The sequence below is a fragment of the Panthera onca genome, chromosome B4 (genome assembly GCF_046562875.1).
Source record: "Panthera onca isolate mPanOnc1 chromosome B4, mPanOnc1 haplotype 2, whole genome shotgun sequence".
Taxonomy (NCBI): Eukaryota; Metazoa; Chordata; class Mammalia; order Carnivora; family Felidae; genus Panthera; species Panthera onca.
In genome coordinates this window covers 34,736,113-34,763,939 of record NC_138345.1, presented here as the reverse complement: position 1 = coordinate 34,763,939, position 27,827 = coordinate 34,736,113, and the positions used below count along the sequence as shown (strand labels likewise).

Here is a 27,827-nt window from a genome sequence, read left to right as displayed (position 1 = left end):
GAAGCAGGCGAAGTCGAGCCGACTCGGAGCTTCTCGGCGGAAGGGAAAGCCCAGGGCCGGTCCCTCGCAGCGCCCCAGCCGCCGGGTCGCGAGCTCTCCGCGACAGTGCGGGGCCATGGGGACTCTGCGCCGCGGGCCACCAGTCGTCCCGGGGCCCCTGCTGGGGCGGCTACTGCTGTCCCTGCTCCTGAGCGGGCTGGCCCCGGTTCGCGCCTCCCCGCGGCTCCTGGATTACCCGGCGCCGGTCTGCTCCCAGCAGGTGAGACCCCGACGCGCCCCGAGGTTACAGGGACGTGGGTGAGGGACAGAGGCGGTGGTAGCGGACGAGGAGCCCCAGGCCGGGCCGGCGGGAAGTCTAGGCTCGGGGTCTCGGAGCGGGCGCGCTCCGGAGGACACTCGGATTGGTGGGAGTTGAGGGGTGGACCCGAGAAGAGGGAGTTTGCGGGAGAGAAGTTCGCGCGGTGCGTGTTGCACAACCCGACCCGGCGTCCCGTGTGGGAGGCGGGAGCGTCGCCGCCGCCGCCGGGGCCCCACGGTTCGGGGAAGGAGAGGGAGGCGCGGGGCCTGGCCGGAGAGGCTGGGCAAGGCCGGTTAGAAAGGGAGGCGGGGGGAGCCCTTCGGAGGAGTGGGGGACTGGACCCGATGGCCTCCAAGCGGTGCGCCCTGCAAATCCCCGCGGTGCCGGAGCGGGCCAGGACCCGAGGTCAGGAGACCCGTCCGGACCTCGGGAGCTTCTCTCAAAGAAGCCCGCCAGTCCCCCGGCAACCTGACTAGGGGGAGGCTCTGAGGAGCTTGGGGGCCCCAACGGATCTCGGCCCCGCTATCCCCAGGAGGGACCCAGCGGTCCTAGAGCCCTGTGCTCGAGGCTGGACAGCCTGCGGGGGCCGAGGGGACGGAGCGGTGGGACGGGGACAGTTGTGCGGAATGCAGCCGGCTGGCTCCGGGCAGCTGGGCAACACCTCCCCAGGGCGAGAAGCCCTAAGGACTGGGGAGAGGATTAAGACATCGCCCTTCCAGCTCCACCACCGCCGCCGCCACCCTCATCCAGTTCGGACCCGTCAAGTAGTACCCCCAATGTGCCCTCGGAAAGTGACACACCCACCCGTCGGGTAGTGGCCTTCTGTGGAGGACCATCTTAAGGGGAAAAAAACAAACAGCAGATCACCTTGCTCCAGCTTCTCCCCTCAGAAATGTCTCCACAGCTTCTCCCCTCAGAAATGTCTCTTTCCTCCACTTTCTCTCTGGTTTCCTCAGCTCCCTCCCCTCCACCACCTCTGACCCAGTATCTGAGTCAGAGGATGTGAAACAACCAAAGATATGTCTCCTTATCTAATGTCATGGAGGATTTGCCAAAAGAGAGTGGAGAGGGAGTGACGATTTAGAAGAATTTTTTTTTATATGAATAATGTTGGGAGATGTCCTTGTGAGTCCCGCTTTTAGGCAAAGTAGGGGACATGTACTCAGCAGATCCTTCCCACAGACTTGGTATAGAACTGTTGTACCTAGAGAATTCGTGTTCATTTTCTGATGGCCGTTTGCCAGGTGTCTGCAAAATACAAGATACTGTTGCTCTGAACTGAAACTATGAGGAAACACCCCTGGGACCCTAATGTGCAGGGACTCAAATCATTTAGGATGGGGAAGAGGCTTGAAGGTGCTAACTATGGTGCAAGGCAGCCTGTAGCAAGGGCTCCTTGTGCAACCAGGAGTGTACAGAATTCCAGAGGAAAGAAAAACTCTTTCCGGCTGGGATGTTCCTCAGGGCAGATAAGACATTAGGGCAGCCCTGAGGGGTAGTGGGAGCTGTCCAGGTGGTAGACAGAGGCTGAGCCCAGGCCCTTGGGTGAGCAGGATAAACTGTGTGATTGCACCAGAGAATGTGGCAGGAAAGTGAGAGAAGAAGCTAGAAAGGGAGGTAGGGACTCCATCATAGCCTGGTATAAGAGCTAGACTAAGTGTTTGATTTTAATCACTCAGTGGGAAGCTATTGAAAGTCAGGAGCAGGGCTGGAGACAGATACTTACCGGCCAAATTTGTTTGCCATCTCCTGTGTTCTGCCTTCCCTCCATCTTGCCTCTACATAGACACTTGGCTCACAGACCGCTCATCTCCATGAACAAACAGCTTCCCTGCTTCATCGACTAGTCTCTTTAAAAAGAAAGAAACAAAGAAACAACACCCTTCAGATTTCTCTGCCTCCACTGGTGTTTGTGGATACAATGCAATATAGTGAGGGTAGGGGACACCACAAAAACTTGGCTTCAGAGCACCTAAATTTACATCCTGATTTCACTTTTAGAATCTCTGCAAGCTTAGGGAACGTAGGTGGCCTGCACCTGGGTTTCTTCACTTCCATAATGAAAGACCTGGATGAACCATCACAAAGTGTGTACCACTTTCCAGAATACAAATGTCTATCCAAAGCCTGGTTGGAGTTCTCGCTCAGTGACCCTCTCCCAAGACAGAGTAGAGCCTTCTACATACCTGTTCTGTGCTGTAAGCACAGGACGTGGGGGCTTGATAAATATTTGTGGAATTAAAGTTGAATGAGTGAATGAATGAATGAATGAATGGTTAGCTCTGCGGGAAAAGCAAGGGTAAACTGACACCAAGCATAGCACTATTTCTGGCTTCCTGGGTTTAGCACCTCAAAACCCAGATGACTCTGAGTTCCCCACAAAAATCAATACTGGAGAAACCATAAGTAATTGCATTTCCCTGGGCAGCCTGCTGGTTGGCCCTTCCCCCTGCCTGGGCTTTCTCGCAGGTTTGCCATGACTGCTAGCCAAGAGGAAAGCCCTCAAGAAAAGACAGTGACTTGGATTTGGTCAGTATGAGTGTTAACACACGATTTTAGAGACAGGATGTATGTTGTGTTACAAATTCTTTTTTTTCTTTCTTTTTTTTTTTTTTTTTCCTGAGCACTTTGTGGTTTTGACTTGTGGTAGAAAAACTGTTAGATTTAACCCTTATCTTCTGGTTGCCAGGCCACTCCTGGCGTAAAAAGTTGTGTTCTGTGGATGTTTTTTACATGGTATAAGCATTCCAGCAGTCAGGGTCACTGCTGGCAGTGGAACCAGCACAGTTAACAGGTTCCTTGACCATCATACCCAGCTCCTCGCTTTGACTGCTCACGGTGAGACTTCCATCTCGGTACTGTGATATCACATAGCAGCCAGCAGCCAAAAGCACATGGCAGTACCGTGCAGGGAAGAGGACACACCAGGTCAGAGTATATGGTCTCTGGGTCAAGCTTCCCTGCTCACCCACTCTGTAGCCCTGGGTCCACTCCACTGCTGTGGACCAATGTTCTTGCCTATAAAAGATCCTCCCCTCACAGGGTCATGTGATAATATGTGAGTGAGTGAGTGAGTGAAAGCAACAGACTACAATGGGCTGTGGCTTTGGAAGGTACAAGGGCACTAACATTCAACTGTAGCTTTGTGGCAGGCACCCTGCCTGGGGCTAACATGCTAGCTTCATTCCACACTCACAATAACCTGCCAGGCTGCGTGATTACATGCTAGTGGCCAAAGGTCACACAGCTAGTGAGTGCTGTACTGAGAATCAGAGCAATATGTGGCTTCAGAGCCCACTTTTCTTTACCAGGCACTTGGTAATGTTCATTACATGCACACAGTTAAACACAGTGAAATAAATTTCTTCCTTTTAATCTTCACCACTATGGATAGAGAATACTGGCTTACCTGTTGTAGGTGTCCCTTTTTTTTTTTCAATTTAGACAGTATAGCAGTGATTAAGAGCATGGATTCTGGGGGTGCCTGGGTAGCTCAGTCAGTTAAATGTCTGACTCTTTGTTCCTGCTCAGGTCGTGATTTCACAGTTTCGTGGGTTCAAGCCCTGAATCAGGCTCCGCGCTGAGTGTGGAGACTGCTTGGGATTCTCTGTCTCCCTCTTTCTGCCCCTCCCCAACTCGTGCTGTCTCAGTCTCTCTCAAAATAAATAAACTTTAAAAAAAAATGAGCAAGGATTCTGGAGCAAAACTACATGGGTTTGAGTGTTAGCTCTATGGGATCTTGGGCCACTTAGCTGACCTCTCTGTGCCTCAGTTTTTTCATCAGTAAAAATGGGACTGAGCCTGGGTGGCTCAGTTGGTTAAGCAGTTAAGCATCCAACTTTTGGTTTCCGCTCAGGTCATGATCTTATAGTTTGTGAGTTCAAGCCCTTCATCAGGCTCTGTGCTGACAGCTTGGGATTCTCTGTCTGCCTCTCTCTCTCTCTCAAAAATAAATAAATAAACATTTTTTTAAATGGGATAATGGTACTTACTTCATAGGACTATTATAAAGATTAAATGAAATATGTGTATAAAGTGCTTAGCATGATGCCTGGCACAAAAGAAGAACTCAGTAAATGTTAGCTGCTACCAGTGCCATCTTCCTCACCAACATTCTCTCTCAGATTTCTGCAGGAGGGCTAACATAATGCCATTCACAAGCAAGTAGCTCATAAATAATATTCTGATCCAACTATCTTTTTTAAAGTGGGCATTTGAAGTAAAGAAATTTGGGATGATTTGTTGGAGGAGAATACAACAAGATCTGTCTCAGTAGCATTCAGAGAAGAGCCTGAATGCATTTTTTACATCATTTAAGACATCACACTAAAGGAAATTCTACATGGAAATTAAAAGGAAAAAGTCTGCTATTCCTTCCCCTAAACAAATTAATGTTTTCATCCGTTTATCTCACTGTTTAATCCCTTCTTTTGTTTGGAGTAATGTCCTGAATAAAAGTCTGTCTTTTAATTAATTCTTATCGAGGTAATATGTAGTAATCCTATGCTTGATTTGGCAGCATGTATAATATCATGGTGATCCTTTTAAAATTATACTAAGACCTTTAAAACCAAAAACATCAGATCTCTGTCCCAGCCCTCAGCACTTCCTAAAACTGTTTTCCAGAGATGATCACATATACTTCTTTTAGTTTTTTGTTTTGTTTTGTTTTTATTTTAGAGAGAGAGAGAGAGTGCATGTATGCACTTGTGGGAGCACACAGGCACGGGCAGGGGAGGGGCAGAGGGAGAGAGAGAAAATCTTAAGCAAACTCCATGCTAGCACAGAACCTTACGTGGGGCTTGATCCCAGGGTCATGAGATCATGACCCAAGTCGAAATGAAGAGTTGGATGTTCAGCTGACTGAGCCCCCCAGGTACCCCTAGTGTTTTTTTTTCCTCTGGCATTTGCCTCCACATTTCTAAATGTACTTACACTGTTTTTTCTTGACTTGTCAATTTTAGATATTACCTATTGACTCATAACAGATAAAAATTTAAATTTCTTATACTTCTGCTCCCACTGCTTCTCCCAGCATCCCCATTGTAGTTACATCACAATCTCAATGAAATCCATGGGGTTTATACCAAGTAAGTAATATTCACTGCTGAGGCAAATAGGTGCCCTTTGATTATATTTATTTCCTGGTGTAATTTCTTTTCCTCTGTGAGATGATATTTCTTTTAATTCTTTATCTTCCATAATTTTCCATATAACTAGTTTTTTCTGTCGGATTTGTCATACACTGTTTTCCCCAAACATCAGATATCCCATCAATTTCATTTCCTCATCCCCCAAAGAACTCCCTCCTGGAACCCCACATTCTCCAGCTTGGACCTGGACTTGCACCACGGCACAATTATCATACTAGATAATCTGTCCTGTTTACAGTTCCTATGTCCTGGACCCTATGATTTCCTTCTCAGAGCTTAACTACCTCATTTTGCTGGAACATATCCTCCTGCAGTTTCCTAAGAAAATGCATAAGGATATGAGGGAAATATATACACATATATGCCCTCACACTTTTTTGATTAATTTGGCTGGGTATAAAAATCATGGATTAAAGATAATTTTCCCTTAGAATTTTGAAGGCATTGATTTGTTGCCTTCTGGCAAACAGTACAGATGCTAAGAAAGCCAATGCCTTCCTGACTGTATGGTACCTATTTTTCCCCCCTCTGGAAACACTTAGGATCTTCTTTTTTATTCCTGCTATTCCAAAAGTTTCATGAAGTGGGGCCTCGGTCTGGGTCTTTTTTTCAGGCCATTCAATGAATGTTTTTAATTTGGAAATATGTATCCTTTAGTTCTGGAGTGGATTTTTTTGCTTTTTAATTTTTTCCCCTCTGTTTCCAGTATAACAGTCTTTGGGAAATCCAGTTAATCATACTTTGATTTCCTGAATTGATTCCTAAATATTCACATATTTTCTCTGATTTCTGATTGTGCTTATTCTACTTTCAGATAAATTTCCTGAATTTTGTAGCCCAACTCTTCTATGGAGTTTTTTATTTCCGAGGTTCATTTTTATTCCCAGCTTGCTCATTTTACCACAGTATCCGGTCCTTGTCCATGTCCTCTCTTATCTCTTTGAAGGTATTATAATTTTGTTAGTTTTAATTTTATTCTGTTCCTACCATTGTCTTATTCCCTTCAAGAGTATTTTTTTTAATTTGTATGTTTTGATCTATTTCTCATACAGGAAACCCTTCTTAAGTATCTGATACTCTTTGGCTGTCTGAGAATATTTTAAGAATGAGGTCCTAATCATGATGAGCACTGAGTAACGTATGGAAGTGTTGAGTCATGATGTTGTACATCTGAAACTAATATAACACTGTATGTTAACTATACTGGAATTAAAATGAAAAACTTAATTAAAAAAATTTTTTTTAAAGAATGAGGTCCTAAAAAGCTGATTACATACTCTGTGTAGATAGGGCTTATTGGTCATCAGACTTTAATATAGTGGGTCAGGCTAATGATGAACTTGCCCTGTCTATCAGTGGACTCTTTAATGTCAGCATCTGGAGGTCCTTTCCCAGGGGTTGGCTGCCAGCATTCTGAAATCAGAGCAGGGAAAAAGAGGCTGAAGTTCCCAACATTCTCTATGTAGACCTTTACCACTTTACCACACCCCCTTCAGTTCCTTTGTTTATACTACCTCCCCAGATACCTGATACCTTTAAGACCTGGTTCTTTAAAAGATTCTGATGAGCCATTGGCTTCTTTCTTGTCTCATTCCCTTCTGCAGCAAGGAACTCAGATGCAAGTTCCTCCACTTGGCCTGAGCCAGTTGTCTACTCCTCCTTCCTCTTTGGCTTTTAAAAATGTATTCACCTCTTTTGTCCACTGGTGTTTCCTCTTTGTCCTTGAAAATTTATAAAATTTTCCCTTTCCTAGAATTTTCATATGGTTCGGGGAAGGGGAAAAGATATATGTACATGATCAACATGCCACAACCTCTAATGGAATTTATTTTTCTATATTTCTATTTTCTATATTTCACTTATATGCACATTTTTTTCTTCTGTTTAAATCTTTTCCCCTTTATCTTCCCTCTCTCCATCTCTTCTGCTTCCATCCCTTTACGGTAGCCAATGTGTTAACGGCCTGCTATATATCTGTCCACATATTTTCATATGCTCATACAATCGTATTCAAACACATGTAAATATATGGGAAGGGTTTTTTCATCACTTGTTTCTATACAAAATTGGGTCATATGATAAAAAGTTCTTTGCAACTTATTCTTCTCACTCATCAACACATCTTAGCCATCACTCCAGGTCAGTAGATTTCTATGTAACTAATTCTCTTTAGTATTTACATAATATTCCATAGTGGAGAGCAGTCTATCCAACCATTTGTCTTGATGGATAGTGAGATTTAAACTAGATCTCACATTATTCAGCCATTCCCTATTGATGGGCATTCAATACCACAGAACAAAAGGGTAAGTTACCCAATTTTTAAAGATAGCACAAAGATAATTCTAAAACTTGATAAATTAGGGGCACCTGGGTGGCTCAGTCAGTTAAGCATCTGACTCTTGATTTCAGCTATACCCTGGTCCTAGGAGTTTCCGGTGGACGGAGAAATGAGCTTGTGCTTGGGAGGTAATCTCCTCACCAGCCAGGAAACAGAGTGACACTAGAGTGAGCAGACAGCTAGTAGATTTTGTTGAATATGTGAGGAGAGCCTAGCAGGGTTTTGATGGCCCTGGGTAATGATAATTCATCACCAGGAGGTGGACAGGCTACAGAAAATCTGGACCCCATGGGCTCATGAACTGGTGTCCCAGATGCCCAGGTATGGATGAAATGGTGTGCTTGAAGTCAATCCTGGAGCATGCTCAAGTATATCATCCCTGTATCCACTTTATGAGTGAACCCTGGTGGCACAGTATCTTACCCCTCCCATCTTTAGCCCTGTCTCTCTGCTTTTTTTTTTTTTTTTTTTTTAAGTTTATTTTGAGAGAGAGAGAGATAGTGCATGTGCCAGCACAAGCAGGGGCCGGGTAGGGGGAGATGGGCAGAGAGAGAGAGAGAGAAAGAGAAAGAGAGAGAGAATCCCAGGCAGGCTCTGCATAGAGCCTGATGCAGCGCTCAGACTCAGGAACCCATGAGATCCTAACCTGAGCCAAAATCAAGAGTCCAATGCTTAACTGACTGAGCCACCTAGGAGGTCTCTGCTCCCTTTACAGAAAAAGGTGGGTGCTGACCCCAACACCCTATTTACACACATATACCAAATCTCGGTGTTGTCCCGAAAATCGAAAATCGTATTTCTGATCTGCTTCGACATCCAACTTTCTGTCTCACAAGCCATGATTGGTCCATTTTGCCAGTTTAGATAACTAGAAACACCTGTGCCTGAGTTCTTCCTTTGCTCCACTGCCAAATCCGAATACGTGGAGATCACTGTAATAATAATAATAGCTTCCATTTTTTGAATGCTTACTGTATGCCAAGCTCCAAGGAAGGGCAGCCAGTAATTAAAGAGCAACTATTATGTGCCCAACACTGGACAAATATTGTCTCATTTAGCAGGCAATGACATAGTTCGCTGGGCACTACAGCCAACAAAATTCCTCATAACGATTTTCTTAGGGCTTCTAGTAAGCTGCCTGTTTAACAGTCCAGGAGCACTGTATTACTTTATTTAATTGCATCATTAATACACAAATACATTTCTGCTGTTTGAAATTTTTTGTAATAGAGATATATTAGAAGTGGAAAGTAAGTGGCTTCCTTAAACCTACACCACCATCACCACCAGCCCACCCCCTGCCCCATGATCTTTATATTTGTGTCATTTGATTTTCAACAATGCTGTGGAGTTAGTGTTATGGGTATTCTGATTTTACAGTTGAAGAAATCAAGGCCTGGCAATGTTTGATATCTTGCCTAAAGTCACTTAGCTGGTAAGTGGTGGGAAGGTGGCTGAGCTCCAGGGATGTGTGTGTGTCTTCCAAAGTAGAGTCAGCTGGCCAAACTCAAGCCCAGTAATCACATCTCCGATTGTTTGTAATTGGGGCTTCTAAATCCGGCTCCCCAGAGCTCCTCTGGGTTAGAGAGTTAACACAGATTGCCAAGTGGGAAGCGACATAAGGTAATATCTGTACTTAGGTCTTCTGATCTATAAAACAGGGCAGAGGGCAATACTTAATCATATGTGTACGAGGGTTAGTGAAATAATATATCTAAGTCACCCAGAACAGGATCTGGCACCTAAAGGAGCTTGTAGAGACTTGGTGAATTTTCCATAACTGATCCTGTAACGAGGGATATAGTTTCTGTTCCCTCCTCTTACAGCACTGTTATCCAGATGGGAGATGGGAAGTTGCTGGGTATTTAGAGGCCTTTTCAGCAGGGTGCCCCAAGAGAACCCTCCCAGTGTCTTTTAAAATTGGGAAGTTCCTGGCTGTTACCAGTTACTCAAAAAATGCCCTTTCTGTTTTGCCAGCCACTGTACCCACTGCCATCCTGTTTCTCCTATCCAAGGATAGGAGGGCAGGATAAGAGAAGTGTGAGGAGAATATGGTTCCCTGCCCCAAGAGCGGCCTGAAGTGGGAGTGGGGGGCTGTGTACATTTTATCCATGAGAAGGAGCCAAGGGAAGCATGGGGAGCCTGGCTGGTGAACTACCATTCTTTCACAGCTGTAATTACCTCCTTCTTTTTTTCCACAGGGGCTAAACTGCGTAGTCAAGAATAGTAAGTCATCTGTTTTTGTTCGTCTTGTCATTGCCTTGTTAATAAAATGCTAACCCCATGCTGATCTCCGACAAGAGTGCTGCCAGTCCACTTTGTTTTGGGATAAGGGTTACAGCCCTCAGCAGGAGGTGCCCTTGGGAATCCAGGATGTGTGTACCTGTGCTTCCTGTCAAGAATATCCATTATGCAAAAGTCCAAAAGTGAGAATCAGAATTGTCATTTGGGTTTTGAAAATATTATCTGGGGTGCTGCCCCTGGTGTATCTATAATACGATTTGATTTGCCAGAGCTTGTCACTGTCAGGCGAGAGACATCTGTGGTGTTGGTCCTGTTTTGTGTTTTATTTCAAGAAGGAGGCACATACTTCCAGTGTCTGTGCTAATTAGAGACCCCTGGCATATAAAATGAATCAACTTTTATCACTACCCCATCCTTCCTGTGCTCTCATTTCACTGCTTTATCTCAAAACCAAGTTTCATGCTTTGTCTTCTCTCTTAACATGCCCTTTAGACTTCAGAGATTTGCAGCGACCCAGACAAGCTGGAAAGGGGTGGGGGCAGTGTGGTGAAGCCAAGAACCCAGCGGAGGGTCGCAGGCCCCTGAGCGTTTAAGATCTAGCTCTTTAGAGCCACTGCTGGCGCATCTTGCCTGCATGCCTCATTCTTTTGCAGTTTCTTCAGGTTCTTGCAGAACATGGAGGTCTCTAATTTTTGCTTTTTCTGGCTCCAGGTACCTGCCTGGATGACAGCTGGATCCACCTTCGAAATCTGACCCCTTCATCCCCAAAGGATGTCCAGGTCCACCTGGACTTTGTCCAGACCCAGCATGGAGACCTACTGCCTGTAGCTGGCATCAGATGGACCCTGCAGACAGATGGTGAGTGGGCATGTCAGATTCTGCCTGGGAGATTCTACCTACTTCCAGGTGAATCCACAGACTAGACCATACAGCTCTCCCACCAGACTCAGAATTGGGTTCCCAGTCCTGTGCTCAGACATGAGGGCCCAGATTTCATGCTGAAAGGCTCCATCATTTCATGCAATACATGAGTACTTTTTCAGCATTTTAGATATTAACCAATGATGGTATCTTCTCAACCCACCATCCTTCCTTCAGCCTAAAATCCTTATCACCCTGGAAAAGGAAGTCAAATGGTTAATTCTCTGACTGCAGTACCAAATATTTATTGGAAAATGGTAACACATTTGCCAGCCTGCTTTTCCTCTTAATTTAGGGGCTGGCTTTTTTTTTTTTTTTTTTTTTTTTGTAATCTCTGCTATACCCAACATGGGGCTCAAACTCACAACCCCAACCAAGATCAACAGTCACATTCTCTTCTGACTGAGCCAGCCAGCCGCTCCTAGGAGTTGGCATTTTTTAAAACAACACCCTTCCCCCAAAAAACCTTCTCCAGGGATAGAGAGTTGTATGACAGAACACAAATTTGCACAGCCTTTGCCTCTAGCCCAGTATAAAGTTTCATTTGTCCTTGCCCAGCTGGGAGGTAAGTGTCAGCAAGGCAGGAGGCTAACTCAGGCCCAAGAGCGAGCAAAAAGTAACAGGAAGTGGAGGGTTAGGTACAATGTGCAGATTTTCTTTTAAGAGTGAGTAAGCATAACAGATGGGGAAGCACCACACCCCGCGGTTTGTGTTTGTTGATCTACATCTGTTTGTCTCCTCTCCTCCCTCTGGCCTGCAGCCAGCATCCTCTACCTGGAGGGTGCAGAGTTGTCTGTCCTGCAGCTGAACACCAATGAACGTTTGTGTGTCAAGTTTGAGTTTCTGACCAGACTGAAGCATCATCATAAGCGGGTAAGTGTCCGGCTCCAGAGTGGATTGTGTTCCTCTGGTGACAGTGAGGAACAGAACATGTTTCCGAAGACTTCCCAGACATACCCACCCGGCTTTTGCTTCCAACTGTAACTAGATGTTCATTGTAAAGAGAGTTGAATGGGAAGGACTTCCACGGCCCCACCTCCTGCTCTCTTTCTTTGTAACCGGATTAACCTGGGGCCTGCCTCCAGGAAGAAACAGCTTTGCCCAGCCTAGAGAACCACTGTGGCTGGGGCACAAGCCAGTGAGTTCTGCAGCGGTTTCTGTTTATTTGGCTGCTCACTGCCCAATGGTAAAATGTTCATTCTCATTTAGTTTGCTTAAAGTATGGTCCTTGGAGGCATCCGCATGACCTGGGAACCAGTCAGAAATGCAGAATCTAGGGCCCCACTCCAGACTTCCAGAATCAAACTGTAAGGGTGGGGCCCAGCAATCGGTGTTGAACAAGCCTGCCCAGTGATTCTGGTGCAAGCTCCAGTGTGCAAACTGCTGGTTGAAATCTGCAAAAGTACCTGTTTGCAGATCCCCCACAACCACAAGCAGCCAAGACAGATCCCTTCTCCTGTATGTAATTAGGACCCTCAAACTTGACTGCCAGGTGGATGGTGAGGACCACGTGCCTAGATCAAGTTAGAAGCAAACCGCCCCCGCACCACCAACCTCTGTCCACCACCAGGATAGTTAGAATGAGAGGTGGAATCAATGCACATCATCTGCACCATCCAGAAAAAAAATATCTGCACACCTTCTATTACCTGTACAACAAAGGTGCCTACAGATGCAGACTCAGTGGGGATCTGTAACCCTCCCTCTGCACTTTCCTGCTCCAGAACATTCTCAAGAGATCCCTGGTTTTCCCTTAAGGAGGAAGAGTCATTTAACAAATGGTGTTTAGCTGCCTCTTGGTTTTTTTGTTTTTTGTTTTTTCACATATTGAATGATTCCATTCATATGAAAAGCCCAAAATAGGCAAAGGCATAGAACTGCCTCTTGTGTGCTAGCTCTCCCAATAGCCCCAAGTCCTCTGGCTCGGCTCCCTGGCTCCCTTACGCTGTAGTTCTGGAGTTTGAGAGGGCTCACAATGGAGGAGGACTATTTTGGCTTTCCCCAGATTCTCTGGCATATGACACTACAGTCTACTGATGAGGGGCCAGACTTTTTTAAAATAGGCAGCAAAGACCAGAGGAAACAAAGAACAAAGAAATGCCTCCCTCTGATTTGGGATCTTGCTTTGGTGGTTGTTTTCTTCTCCCATTTCACTGATCTTTTGAGGGCGGGTGGGCTTGGAGTTCTTTCGGTGAGAAGTGTGTATGTGACCTTTCCAACCTCCCCTTCCTCCCTCTTTTCAGTGGCATTTTACCTTCAGCCACTTTGTGGTAGAACCTGGCCAGGAGTATGAGGTGACTGTTCACCACCTGCCCAAACCCATCCCTGATGGTGACCCAAACCACCAGTCCAGGAACTTTCCCGTACCTGGTAAGAGCGCCCTCCCAAGCCATTCCCTTCACCACTCAGCTCTTGGAGAAGAAACCAGCAGGTGGCTCAGACATCAGCCTCCCTGCTCAGCTGGACTGTGACTGCCATTACAGCATGTGATACCTATGGAATAAACAGATGCCACAGTTGGGGAGCTCCTGCCCAGGAAGGGTCAGAAGGACAAGCCACTCTTGAGAGAGTTTTAACTCCTGCTTCTAGTCTGGTTCCAGCTCTCGTCACCTTGCTCTGCACCTTTTTCCTTTTCATTCCCCACTTGTCCCCACCTGATTCTTTCACTTTTTACCCCACATCCTACCTGCATTTATCCACCACCATCCCATGTGTGATACCGTCTCCTCTTCCCCCACTAATCCATCCTGCCTAAGAAGACTGCTGGGTTTATCATCTAAACCTTTAATGTGTGTGCACCATCTATTTCTCTGTCCTCCCCAGAATCTCAGCCACAACCTACAACATTTCTTATTGTTCAAAGCCAACTACATATGGAAACTCAGTCCCCTTGAGGACAGGGTCTGGGGCTTGCTCAGGGTCTGCGCAATCTCCAGAACCACACAGTGCCTTGCATATAGTAGGTCATCAGGAAGTGCTTGTTAAGGATGATGACAGTCTTCTCCATTCCTACAGCACTCCACATGGGCACATGCACACACACACATACACACACACACACACAATCTGCTTACCCTGCTTTATTTTTCCTCATGTTACCCATCACTCCCTGACATACTATCGCCGTATATTTGTGATGTTACATTATGCTGTTTGTTTTCATTGGTCTTTTCTACTGGAATGTGCTCTCCAGAGGGCAGGGACTCTATCTTATTCACCACTGTCTAAAACAGTGCCTGGCACAGATTGGGTGCTCAGTAAGTGCTTGTCAAATGTGTGAATCCCCCCAGTCCCCTCGCTTGTTCCTGCAGTAGACTCAGTGACTATCAGTCTACAGCGATTCATACCTATCACATGTCTTCTTAAACCAAAGTGAAAATGATACAGTCAATGCCATTGGGGAAGGGAGGTTAGGAAGATGTTTCTGAAGCAGTGGTCCTCAAGGCAATCCCTGGGCCAGTGGCATCAAATTACCTGGGAGCTTGTTAAAAGTACAAATTTTCAGGACCCACCCCAGACCGGACTAAATCAGAAACTACCCATGATGATGCACAGGAAAGTTCAAGAAACACTGCTGTGGAGGAACAAAATGTTTCTGCCCCTGTCAAGAGTCAGAGGCAACCCACAGAGAAAGCTGGAGGTGGGAGGAGGATCCGGAGTAGGCTGAGATTCTTGGGTCACTCAGAGCAAGCTCAGGAGGAGTACAGTTGAGTCTGGAAGGTTCCCTGAGAGAGGAAGGAGGAGACAACCAGGTCAGCCCCCAGTTCTGTGGGACCTCTGGCTAGTGGCAGCAGTGCTGTCTGGGAACTGGCTTTGAAGGGCCCATCTTTAAAGGCTCCCCAGAAGGAAACAGGTTGTTATCCCTGGTGTCGGGTGTCTGGAAGAGCAAACTTTCTAAGGCAGAGGCTTAGTTGTTTCACCTTTTTCTGGGTTGACAGGCTGCGAAGACCCCAGGATGAAGATGATCACACCATGCGTGGGCTCAGGTAACCACAGCTGGCAGTCTTGCTGGGGGAGCTTTGCCCAGGAGCATACACACGCACGCATGCCCTCCCCTCACTCCCAGCCTGTGTCTGCGCCCTGAGCAGGCAGCCTGTGGGACCCCAACATCACCGTGGAGACCCTGGAGGCCCGCCAGCTGTGGGTGAGCTTCACCCTGTGGAATGAATCTACCCATTACCAGATCCTGCTGACCAGTTTTCCACACACGGAGAACCACAGCTGCTTCCAGCACACACTGATGGTGCCCGAGGTAATGTTGCCACTGTCCTGACCCCTCCAGTGTAGTACCATGCTGCCTCCCTCAGCCTCAAGTCTCCCTCCACTGTCAGGACAGAACCTTTGCCAGAAGCCCAGCGCTCAGTACCATGCTTAGTCAACCCCAATCCTGCGCATCTGTTTTTTTTCTTTCCTTCTGATACGTGGTTGACATAGAGTCAGTTCTATGGTTGATCTTTCCTTTGTCTCTTATAGTTGATTCTGCAGTTGATAGAAATGTCATTGATCTCTGCCCTGCTCACCTCCCCCGTCCTTTTAGTTCTTCCTTCCCCACAGTGTCCTCTGTTCTTTTTGTTGTTGTTGTTGTTTTCCACCTATTCCAAAAAGGATCTGAATATTTTTAAATGTGGGTATTAAGACAAAGGGGAAATAAAGATGAGGAAGTAAGATGGAACCAGGGTGCAGTTACTACTGAAAATGTGTGTCAGGCCGTTGGTTAGGAACACAGATTGTCCCCACGATGCCAGCAGCCAAAGCAAAGAGAAATTCCAGTTACTAGATGTGTTCACGAATTAACAATGAACCAGTTGCCCTAGGGAAACATAGCCTTTCCTGGAACAGAAACCCAAGAAGCATTTGTGTGTGTGGCCTTCCTGTGGGGCACAGTGGACAGCAATGCCAGCGTTCTCAGCAGCCACCTGCAGCACTTTCTCACCCGTCCTCTCCTCTCCCTACAGCCTGCGTACCAGGACTCCCGCCAGCGGTCCAATGTCACGCTCACCCTGTCAGATTCTAATTGGTGCTGCCGCCACCGAGTACAGGTGAGTGAGTGTAGTGTGCACAGGTGTGGGAGCACATGCACAGGTAGTACTCCTAGAAGGGCAGACTAGTAAAGGAGGGCGGCTCAGGGACTCGTGTTCTCTCTGAGGACCTGGCACCGTGCCCCACTGGGCCTCCCTGCCTGGTGAGGCATCATGTCCACCTTCCCCAGCCCTTTCTCCCAGATTCACCTGGCCGGGCTTCTTTGGCCCCTGTAGCTGATGGGCGATCTGTCTGACAGCACAGGGAGGTCCTGGAGCAGCCAGCCAGGTGTGTGTTCTCAAATAGCCTGCTGGCGAGAAAGCATTAGTAGAGGACCCCAAGTCTCCCCAGCATCTCAGGATCCCTCTCTCCTCTGCTCTCACAGATCCAGCCCTTCTTCAGTAGCTGTCTAAATGACTGCCTCAGACACTCCATAACTGTACCCTGCCCGGAAATTCCAGATCCTCCAGGTAGGAAGTTTATGGCTGTTCTGGGGCATTTTAGGGGGTGAGTGTGAATGAAGTCAACACCTTGAGCTGAACCCTGACCTGGTTCTAAGGGTGGGGGCGGAGTTTAATTTTACTTAGAGTTACTCAGGCCTGCAATGTGGGGCTCTAAAGACACTCCTGGGTTGGACTCCTGACTGCCTTTCATTAGCTATGTAGCCGTGGGCAAAATACTTAACCTTTCTGATCTTCAACTTTTGAGACTGAAAAAAACAGGAATTGTTACTGTCAGAGAGTTACAGTTATGGACCATGTACTGAATGAAGTGTTTTACCATGTCCACTTTCAGTCCTCACAAATTGTGACTCTTCATACTGTGAAGCAGAAGGTCCCTTCCGCAGGTTCATAGATGAGGAAATAGAGGCACAGAGATGTTCAGTAACTTGTCCAAGATCACACACCAAGGAAGTACCGGAGCTTCGGCTTCTGGCCCGAGGGCCAGAAACTTGGCAGCCTGTTCCCTCCCCCTGCACCGCTGCCAACCTCCCACTCAGAAGCCACCCACCCCCTAGCATGTGGCTACAGCCAAATGCAGACCAGAAAGCAGCAGACATTGCATTGGCCTGGAGGAGAACCTAGCCTCCCGGTTGAGAGTTGGGTCATCTCTTAATAGACCGACAACTTGGGTGTTCCATATGGATGTTTTCACTCAGTTTACCGGGCATTTGGAGTGCTAGTGCAGGGCCGAGGTCACTGCCAGGCCCTCAGTGGGGGCAGTGATGGTTCTTGTGGTCACTGCTAATAACTAAGAATACTGTTTTCCCTTTGTTCTCACTGCAGTCTCAATCGCAGGTAAGCCCCACTCTCCTTCCCGTAGCGCTGTAGGAGTCCACAGGGGCCATTCCCCAGGGGCCACGTGAGACGTCCCTGACTGAGCCTTGGATGGAGCCAGGCAGACAAGGCTGAACCAAGAGGCCAGCCCAGGGGTGGAGATCATCACCGTGTCATGGTGCAGGCCAGAGTGGACAGCCCAGGGGCTGGGCCCGGGGGCTGGGGGAGCTCAGGGCTGGCATAGCAGACCCCCTCTGCTACATCACTCATGCTGTTCTGCTTACCACAGACTATATACCCCTGTGGGTGTACGGGTTCATCACGGGCATCTCCATCCTGCTGGTGGGTTCCGTCATCCTGCTGATCATCTGCATGACCTGGAGGCTACCCAGTAAGGGGCAGGGGCTGTGGGGGTGGGTCATGGGGTTTTCCCCTCTGTTCCTCTCTTTATTCCTATGTCCCCTTCTTTCTGCTGCAGTCTCTGTAAGGCTGTACTAGGAGGGCACCCTTCAACCCCAGCCTGAAGAACAGAACTTGCCTCTTTAGGCCACACCAAGCTCAGTTGTCAAGAACTCAGCCTGCAGGAAGGCTGCCCTGGGCTCAAATACCAGCTCCACCACTTACTACCTGGGCAAATTACTTAATTCTCTGAGCCTCAGGTTCCTCTTTTATAAAGTGGAATTTATAAAGGTACCCACATCGTAAAACAAATATAAGGATGACATGAAATAATGTTTATATATGAATTCTTAGCATAGAGCCTGGCACATATTTGCTCAACATGTTAGCCATAATTATATTTATTGCTACTAAAATTAATACCATTAAAACAAACTGGATGGAAGGAGCTAGGGTAGAATTTCCCTGCATCAGACATGATCAGCCAGGCAGGTGGGAGAACCTGAATGACTCCATCCTGCAGCCCCCAGACTTGTACAAACTAGGTCAGGGAGAATGGTGAAGGGGCAGCATGGTGTGAAAAGAAGGCTCCGGGTAGACCCAGAACGTACAGGTGTGGGTCCCAGCTCTGCCTCCCTGCTTTGCAGGCATAGGCAAATTGCTTAACAAACCCTAGATTTGATCTTCTCTTCTGTAAAATGGGATAACACCTCCCCCTCAGGGGTGTGTGAGGATTGAATGATCTGGCCAAGTTCTGAGCAGGAGAGAACAAGGGCCTTTAGCCTAGGGGCTCAGCCTTTCCCTGCCCCCTCCGCCTTGGGCCCGGGCCCTTCCTTCAGTAGTCTGGGAGCTGTTTCCACACATTCAAGTCTCGTCAGGAGTAGGTTTTATTAATTATTATTTATTGTGTGATGGGAAGAACGCCAGACCAGGCACTGGAAGACCCACTGAGAGAGCTCTTCTCCACAGGATTATTGGGAGGGTCAAATAAGTTAACATCTCTGCGAACACTTTATAAACTGTAAAGCTCCCTGCAGACGCCAGAGAGGCTTTTGCTTCATTTCTGTTGTTGCACTTCTGACCTTTTACTGAAGTGCCCCACGCCACACTGACACGAAAGAACACATGAAGAAGAAGACATGAAGGAAAGTTCACTCATTTGACTATCTTTTGGTAGTTCTGGGAAAGGGCCCAAAAGGTGGGGATTGAAATGAAGGTTCTGCATGTCTTCCTTGGCCGTCGGGGGTTCCGTTCACCCTGCCATGTCACTGGGGAGCCGACTCCTGCACCACAGCTTCCCTCTTTGTAGCTCGGGGGGAACAGTTGCTTAAGAATGTTGTTTCTCTTCCTCACCTCAAAAATACTAGGAGGAAATGTTGTAAACCGGCCTGGTGGGGGCTACTTCTGGAGATGTGTTGTAAGCCTCTGGCAAGGACACTTCTGAGGAAGAGGCTTTCCCTGCAGTGGGGTGTTTCTCAGAAGCAGCCCAGCTGTGGAGAGGAGAGGAACCAGGGCTACAATGAGGGACGTGGGTGGAACTCCCAGTCACCGCTCTGAGAGTCCCTGCTGGGTCAGTGCTGCCAAGTGCTTGTGACCCCTGCTGACTATGTTCAGTGTGCCAGACACTTCACATATACAGTCTCATTTAATCTGTGCCACACAGACCCATTTTACAGAGGAAGAAACTGAGTTTCTGAGGCATGGGTAACTTTCCCAGATCTCACAGCTGTTCATGGCTGACCTGGGATTCACACCTGAGCGACTCCACACAGCACGGGGTCCTGCAAAGGCCCTGAAGCATCTAATAACTGCCCTCCCTTATCATTTGCTCTGTGTCAGGGGTGGGACAGCATGCCATCAGGTGCCCTTGTGAATTGGTCCCTATTTCTCTTCCAAAAGACCTGCTCCAGTGTATTTTTGTTTCTTTCAGGGTCTCGTGAAAAATACGGGAATGACACCAAATGTACAGGTCAGTATTTCCTGGTGTGGGTGGCCTCTGTTTGGTGTGTTTTGCTGTCAAAGGCTTGATGGAGGGTTCTCTTGAGAGACATGGGTGGGTTGCCTTCTGCATTTTAACTCCTGAGCTCCTTCAGGAGACCTCCCCATAAGAGGACCTGCTTCCTAGTACCACCACACAGAGGGGACCTCAAATAGCAAAGCTAAGATAACATTTTTTAAATCACTTGGACAAAGAAGGAAGGGAAGGGGCCATCTTTTATAAAAAGAGGTCCTACCTATAACAGATATTTGTATTCCATAGGCAGGCCTTTGTGTCTCTTTTTCTTTTTAAAGTATCGGCTAAAGGTCAGATAGGAATCTTAAGAAATTCACTGTCCCAGAAGGGGTCAAATTGTGATTCTTTTCAGGCAGCCAAAATGGGCGAAATAGTAACATTGGCTTATTCTGAGACCTCAGTTGCATTACCTCGGCTAGGGAACCAATCTCTTCCTGGTCTAGGGTGCTCCTGGCCTGACCCATTAGGAGTTCTGCCCCTGGCCTGTGGTTTGAGGATCATTGCAGATGCACACCTGAACCTGTGGGCCTGGTTTTCCTTGTTTCCCTCAGATGTCCTGCCCAAGAGCAGCCTGACACCCCCACCCCTGAAGCCCAGGAAGGTCTGGATCGTCTACTCAGCTGACCACCCCCTCTACGTGGATGTGGTCCTAAAGTTCGCCCAGTTCCTGCTCACCGTCTGTGGCACCGAAGTGGCCCTTGACCTGCTGCAGGAGCAGGTCATCTCAGAGGTGGGGATCATGACCTGGGTGGGCCGCCAGAAGCAGGAAATGGTAGAGACCAACTCCAAGATCATCATCCTGTGCTCCCGAGGCACCCGCGCCAAGTGGCAGGCCATCCTCGGCTGGGAGGAGCCTGCTGTCCAGCTTCGGTGTGACTGCTGGAAGCCCGGGGGTGACCTCTTCACAGCGGCCATGAACATGATCCTGCCAGACTTTAAGAAGCCAGCCTGCTTCGGCACCTACATTGTCTGCTACTTCCGTGACATCAGCAGTGAGAGTGATATTCCTGACCTCTTCAACATCACTCCCAGGTACCCACTCATGGACAAATTTGAGGAAGTTTACTTCCGAATCCAGGACCTGGAGATGTTTGAACCCGGCCGGATGCACCGCGTTGGGGAGCTCACGGGTGAGAACTACCTGCGGAGCCCCAGTGGCTGGCTGCTGAAGGAGGCCGTGGAGAGGTTCCGGGAGTGGCAGGCTCAGTGCCCTGACTGGTTCGAGCGCGAGAACCTTTGCTCCGCAGAGGACCAGGACCTCCCATCCCTGGATGAAGAGGTGTTTGAAGAGCCGCTGCTGCCACCGGGAGGAGGGATCATCAAGCAAAAGCCCCTGGTGCAGGAACCTGCCTCCGAGGGCTGCCTGGTGCTCAATCTGCGCGTCTGTGAGGAAGGAAGGGGAGTGTCCCGGCTGGAACCTCAAGTTCAGCCCCAGGGAGAGCCGGCAGCCCTGACGCTCCAGACAGAGGTGCTCCCTGTGGAGGAGGCGCCTCCAATTCAGGCAGTGCAGCCTGTCCCTCAAGCCACCGGGAGCAGCACAGCCAGCCGCTTGGCCGTGGTAGAGGGAGATGAGGCCTGGCCGCTGTTGGAGGGCCACGGCCCTCGGCGGAACAGCATCCTCTTCCCCGTGGACTCAGAGGACCTGCCCCTCTGCAGCACGCCTAGGGCATCGCCCAACCACCTCCCGGAAGACGTGAGGGAACAGCTCGAAGGCCTGATGTTCTCACTCTTCCAACAGAGTCTGGGCTGCCAGGACCAGGAGGGCTGGGAGAGCGCCGCAGCAGCCCTCAAAGACCTGTACGCTCCCTGTGAGGATGGGCAGCGACAGTCAGTGCAGTCCGACCAGGGCTACATCTCCAGGAGCTCCCCGCAGCCCCCTGAAGGACTCCTGGAAATGGAGGAGGAGGGAGAAAAGCAGGACCTGGGGAGGTCGGCCAAGCAGCTCTCGCCTGAGGACGTAGAGAGCCTGAGAAGCCTCCAGCGGCAACTTTTCTTCCAAGAGCTTCAGAAGAACTCTGGTTGGGACGGTGTGGAGCCTGAGATGCCATAGGGCCTCCTTAGACCCCGAGTGTTGGGAGAAGGGTGCATGTATGTACACAAGTGTGCACATGAGTGTCTGTATGTATACATATGTCCGTGTGTGAAATGTTTGCCTTTGAAGTGTTAACCTCTTGATCCCTGGGCATCCCCCTTAATTTTCTTTCTCTGACCCTCTGGTCATGATGTCTCTTCCCCACAAGAATCCACAGCCCATTCCCAGGAGCTAGTGACAAAGTGTCCTTGAGTCTCCACCATTCATTCATTCGTTAATTCTTTCATTCATTCAACATTTATTTTGCACCTCTTATGTGCCAGGCATCTGAGATACAAAGGTAAATTGCAGGAGATATTGGCCCCGGCCACGGAGGGGCTTAACATCTAGTGAGAGCAACAGATTAGCAAACAGGATGGTCATGAGCGAAGTAAGGCCATAGTAGAGGTCTGCCCAGGGCTATGAAAATACAAAGAAGGGAAACCTGGGCCAAGACACTGTGGTTGCAGAAGGCAGCAGGTGGGGTGAGGGCTGGAGCAGTAAGAGAGGTGGTGGAGAGGCAGCTAGAGCCCCAGTTGGAGAAGGCATGTGGGCCAGGCTGGGGTTTGGGACATCAGCCCTGTGGCCTGGGATTCCTTTGATATGGGGAGCTGCTGCTCTGCAGAGAAGGAGGCTGAGGACCAAACATACCTGAAAGCCACCTCAGCTCAGTTTTGGAAAGAGACAGGATGGAAATGTGTGGTGTGAAACCTAACAGCATTCAATGGGGAGAAAAGTCTGAAATCCTGAGCCCCTGTTTTGGCACTCAGTCAAAGACAGGGTCTTTAGGGACTGCATGGGCGGGCCCCTGGGCAGCAGCCCCCCATCCGCACACCTCTTGCCCCCCATGAGCACAGGAAGCACCAGAGCTGGGCGCCCAAGACTGAGTATGAGATACGGACCTCACATCAGGGTGGGCAGAGGGGGGCAGGGCAGGAGTTAGAGGGCTGGCAGAAGCAGGCCTCTTTGAGGAGAGAGGGAAGTGTACCACTCTGTCTTTAAAAGTCTGAGTTGGTTCAAAGAGGAGAGATGCTAAGGCCCAGTGTTTGAAGAAGTGGTTCCTGAAAGTGCTTCCTTTGGAGAAACTGAAGGCTTTGTCCCTCTGGGGTCCTGGCAAGCACAATGGGATGCCATCTGCCCCTGGAATGGAGACACAGCTCTAAGCTTCAGTGAAGGGGTGAGGATTCTGGCACATAATGGGAAACCAAGTATCTCAGGTTACCTGTGTGTATGCCACACCCATGCATATGTGTGCACAAAAGGGAGATTATCAATAAAAGAATGAATAAATGTGTTAACTCTGGTTAGAATTCTGGGTAGTTACTTTGAGTTCCATGTTACTATGGGTCAAGAGTTCCTAGCTGTAGAGTCCTTTCCAGTGGTGCGATTTCACCTCATAGTGGCAGGGGCATCAGGCCTAAGTCCCAGACAGAGTGTGGCCCGTACACAGCCTGACAGCAGGACCAGATAAGGTGTCTGTGCACCTCCAGAATACTTACATTGACACCTAATCCCCAGTGTGACGGTTGTGGAGGGACAGGTGATGAGGTCACGTGGATGGAGCCCCAGACTTCCTCCCTTCTGCCACGTGAGGGCACAGCGAGATGGTTTGTGAACCAGGAAGCATGCTCTCACCAGACATCCAATCTGCCAGCTCCTTGATCTTGGACTTGCCAACCTCTAGAACTGTGAGAAATAAATTTTTGCATTTATAAGCAGCCCAGCCTATGGTGTTCTGTTAAAGCAGCCCTAACAGACTAAGAGAGAAGGGAGAAAAGGAACTGAGTTCTCCCAGCTGCCAGCCTCTCAGGCTCCATCTCTCCTCCAATAAGCTGGGTCCAGATGCCTACCAGCCTGTGGTGTTTTCCCAGCTTCTAGGAAGCATTAAATGTGCAGAGTGTGGAATACCACCATGGGCTCTTCCTTGCTGGAGCCAGGGCTCTCTGTGGTGGCAGAATGGCCCTAGCCAGTGTAGTGCTGGTGCCCAGAAGACATTCCCATTTGAGTTGCATTCCCCACAAACCTTGAATTCTAGCTTTGCTGGCCTCTGAGGCTAAAATGTCCTCAATTAGCATTGTTCACTAAGTCCTGTTTATCTCCAGGGCTGCTACTTTTCTTCCTAACAGCTTTGTTGAGATACGATGCACATACCATACCATTCACAGCTGCCCCCATGCAGTTCAGTGGCTTTTAAGAGTTCAGACTTCAACCATCAGCATAATCAAGTTTAGAACATTTTTCTTACCCCCAAAAGAAATCTAGCACTCCTTAATCCTCATCCCAACCTCCCTAAATTCCTCATCCCTCTATAGATTTCTCCATTTTGGACATAACAAGTAAGTGGAATCATGAAGTCCCCAGGCTTCACCCTTTCTTTAATGTTCTTCCCTGGCTCCTCCCCTGTTCCCTGCCCTACCCTAAAGCCCCAGTCTCATACTGGTCTTTCCAGCATAAATGCTGGAAATTCTGTCAACCTGTGGTGTCTGCTGTCAGCCAAATGCCAAGAGCTTCAAGAGCATGTATAAATAAAGCCATGCCTTTCTTTTCATACTATTCTGAAACATGGCTAATAAAATCCTACTTCACCCAGAAACACCATTCCAAGAACAGATGTCCTCCAAGCTGTGACTTTCCTACCACTCAGGCCCTCTCCTAAATAGAGTGCAGAAGTGGCTCAAGTGGGTGGGAGGACCCACAGTCAATATACGACCGAAGCCTGCAGTGGAGTAGCTGTGACTGATGTCCGGCCCAAGTCTGCATGCTTGCACCAGGCCAGCTTCCAACTTCCAAGTGGACTTGCCTGCTGTCTTGTTCCTAGTTTTTAAAAAAAAAAAAAAAAAAAAAAAAGGCGGTAGGGATGATTAAATGGTGATGTAGACATTGTTCAATACAGTGCTTTCCAACTCAGCTTCCAAACCAGTTTTTCTTTTCTGCTTAGGAAGGATCTCAGGAAGGTGTCCAGGCTTTCAGGGAATTGTTAGTCACTTAAACATCCATTCAGCAGTTTGAGCTGGGATCTCTGCATGGCAGGCTATGATGGATTTTACTGATTTTCTGCTTATCTTTGAATATTAAATAAGGCATAAGGGAGAGGAAGATGTACTTACAATGCAGTGGAAAGTTTTAATCCTGTGTCCTTTAGCTTTGCAGTTGGTGTGCTCCCATCCCAAATACACAAGGGCAGTGCCAGGTGCCATTCTGCCCCAGCGTTTCCTGAAAAGACCTGTCAGTTAAGGGCCACAAGACACCGGCTGCTTCAGGCTGTGCAAGAAAGTAAGGGCCCAAGTATGCATGAGCTTGGATTAAAGCAGAGCTGGTATTCCAGCTCCAGCTGTGGGTCTCAAGCCAGGGAGCTGGGGAAAGAGATTTTTTTTTTTTTTAAGTTACTTATTTACGGAGAACAGGGGAAGGGCAGAGAAAGGGAGAGAGAATTTTTTTTTTGGGGGGGGGGGTGGCGCAAGTGAGTGAGGGGCAGAGAGAGAAGCAGGGCTCACCTGAAGCAGGGCTCGTGCTCACCCGATGCAGGACTCGAACTCCTGAACCATAAGATCATGACGTGAGCGCAAATCAGATGCTTAACTCACTGAGCCACCCAGGCGCCCGAGAGGTTCTTTAAAAAGGGCAACCCAAGGGCTGGTTAGCCCAAGGTTAACCCAAATCTGGAACCCTGGCTCTGCTGCTTGCCAGCCATGTGGCTTACCAAGTAATCCTCCTTAGGTCTCCGGCTGCAGGATGTGCAGCAGGGGCTCCTACCTCATAGAGGTCTTGTGAGGAGTGGCTGGAACGTGCATGTGAATCACTTGGGTGTGTCCTGCACACAGGAGCACTCAGTAGTACATGATAGTACTCAGTACACGGTAGTACTCAGTATGTGGTAGTACTTAGTACACAGGAGAAATCAGTACATGGTAGTACTCAGTACATGGTAGCCATCACACCATCCAGGTGTTGCTACCCCTACCCACTGCTGCCCTTGTGAGGAGTCCAGAGGCTCCCTTAGGTCTCATCGCCTCTTAGCAAGGAGCACTCTGACCTGATTTGGGTCAGAGCAGTTTAGGAACCTCACTGTTTATCTAGCTTCTCTTCTGTTGCTATGGCTTTCTCACTATAGTGTTTGCTTTTTCAGATTACAAAAGTAATATCCAATATTCTTTATTATGAGAGAATATAAAATAAAGCAACTGCCCCCAGCCCGTGGGTACAGGCTGCGAAGTTGGGGTGCCCACTCATGGCCTCCCACATCACTCCTAAATGGCTTCAAGGTCCATCTTCTTGCTTTTGGTCTCCCCTCCAGCTCTTCATGCCCTGCTGCCTCCCCCAGATCTTGGCACTCGGTCCACATTCACATCCTGTCCATTTAGGTTGGTTAAGACAGGTGAGCCAGCCTTGTCTGTTAGAGGAACATGGAGTCCCCTCTCTCGTGACTTGAAGGATACCAAGAATTCTTGTTCAACATGCCCCCACTCCCGACACCCCAGTTCCTAGATTCCTTTCCTTGGAAGAGTAGTCCCTTAGGATGTTCACTGGATTCTTCCTTTCTGATTAGAGAGGAAGAAGATAGATACAATAGTGACCTGAGAAGAGGAGAGAGAGCAGAAAGGAATGAGGCACAGGTGGCTGGCCCCCTACTTTTGCCTGCACCCTGACATGGGTGTCCCACTAGTGGACTTTTGCTCAATGCCTCTCTCTTGGGACTCACAAAGAACATGAAAACCAGCCCCTGGTTTTTAGCCAGACCATTCTGAAGCTTTAATAAGGGAAAGTTGAACTCGACAGCTAAGTCTGTAGGCTGCCTGGGGTAGTGAATATCTGGAAAGCAGACAGACCTGGGTTCAAATCTGGATTCCCTTCTCTCTCTCTTTTTTTAATGTTTATTTATTTGAGAGAGAGAGAGCACAAGCAGGGGAGAGGCAAGAGAGAGACACACAGAATGTGAAGCAGGCTCCAGGCTCTGAGCAGTCAGCCCAGAGCCTGATGCAGGGCTTGAACCCACAAACTGAGAGATCATGACCTGAGCTGAAGTCAGACGCTTAACTGACTGAGCCACCCTGGGGCCCCTGATCTGGATTCCCTTCCTGACTCTAGTGTGGTATTCAGCAAGCTACTTTATCTTTCTGGGCCTCAGGAAAATAGAGATAAGGCTCCCTTGGAGATGGCTGTGAGGATGAAATGGGCTGCTGTGCAAGGGCCTGACTCAGGCGAGCACAGGGCATGTTCCCAGGCTCTTCCAGAGGGCCGGAACTTCAGGGTCAGACTCAACCCCTCAGGCAAGGCCTGAGTGAGACCTCAGCCCTGCCCACTCTGAATATACTGCCCATTCATATGCCATTTCTCATTTTCACAAAGATGTTTTCATATATGTTCCAGTTGACCAAATGGGTAAGAGCTAGCTTGCCTATGAGAAATGTGTAAATATTTATAACATGCTTAGTCAAATTAATGATCTTATTTTACATCTAGATTTAGGAACAAATGAAAACATGATCTTATGTTTTTCTGTCGTTATTTTATATGTAAATTTTGTCCCCCATTATGATTATAAATATCTTGAGGAAAAGGACCATTTTTGCATATGCCACCTCATTTAATTATTACCACAGCTTTGTGAGATAATATTGCTCCTGTTGATGAAAACCTTCTGGGAGGTGAGGTAAGTGCCCACAGCCTCAGCTAGTAGAACAGAGAGCAAGCCGAGGGCCAGGCTGTTCCCATGCTCTGATTTTGCCTCTTTCACCCTCTGGGTCCAACCACTGTGTAGCCTTTGGAATGGCCAGAAGCATCATAGGGCAACAACACAGAGTGGCTATATCTATGCTAAAAAAAATCTATTATTTTTGTGCAGACTCAATGTTCTGTCTTAGACTTCACAGTCCCCTTTGTGTTTGTTTGTTTGTTTGTTTGTTTGTTTGTTTGTTAAAGGCCTTATTCTTCTCATTCATACATAATTCATGCCTTTGGCTGAGGGAAGAGTAATAGAGGAGGACAGAGTACTTAAACATAAGTTTCTCAATCTTTCTTTTGGCAAGTTATTCTTAGAAAGAAATGGGAGTGAAAGCCCCAAATGGCTGGGGAAATCTCTCTCAGGCCAAG

General features: G+C 48.2%; 1 protein-coding gene across 2 annotated transcripts; it reads left to right on the top strand.

Moving 5' to 3' along the window:
* On the top strand, nt 1-27,827 carry IL17RA (interleukin 17 receptor A). Of its 2 annotated transcripts, XM_060658894.3 has the most exons (13): nt 1-259; nt 9,994-10,018; nt 10,748-10,894; nt 11,718-11,830; nt 13,201-13,327; nt 14,896-14,943; nt 15,046-15,209; nt 15,913-15,996; nt 16,362-16,446; nt 17,263-17,274; nt 17,543-17,644; nt 19,583-19,621; nt 20,218-27,827. In XM_060658894.3, the coding sequence occupies exons 1-13, from the start codon at nt 116-118 to the stop codon at nt 21,714-21,716; spliced, it is 2,589 nt and encodes an 862-aa protein (XP_060514877.1). In that variant the 5' UTR covers nt 1-115; the 3' UTR covers nt 21,717-27,827. The 2 variants fall into 2 exon arrangements, with proteins under 2 accessions (XP_060514877.1, XP_060514878.1); XM_060658895.3 differs by lacking the exon at nt 17,263-17,274.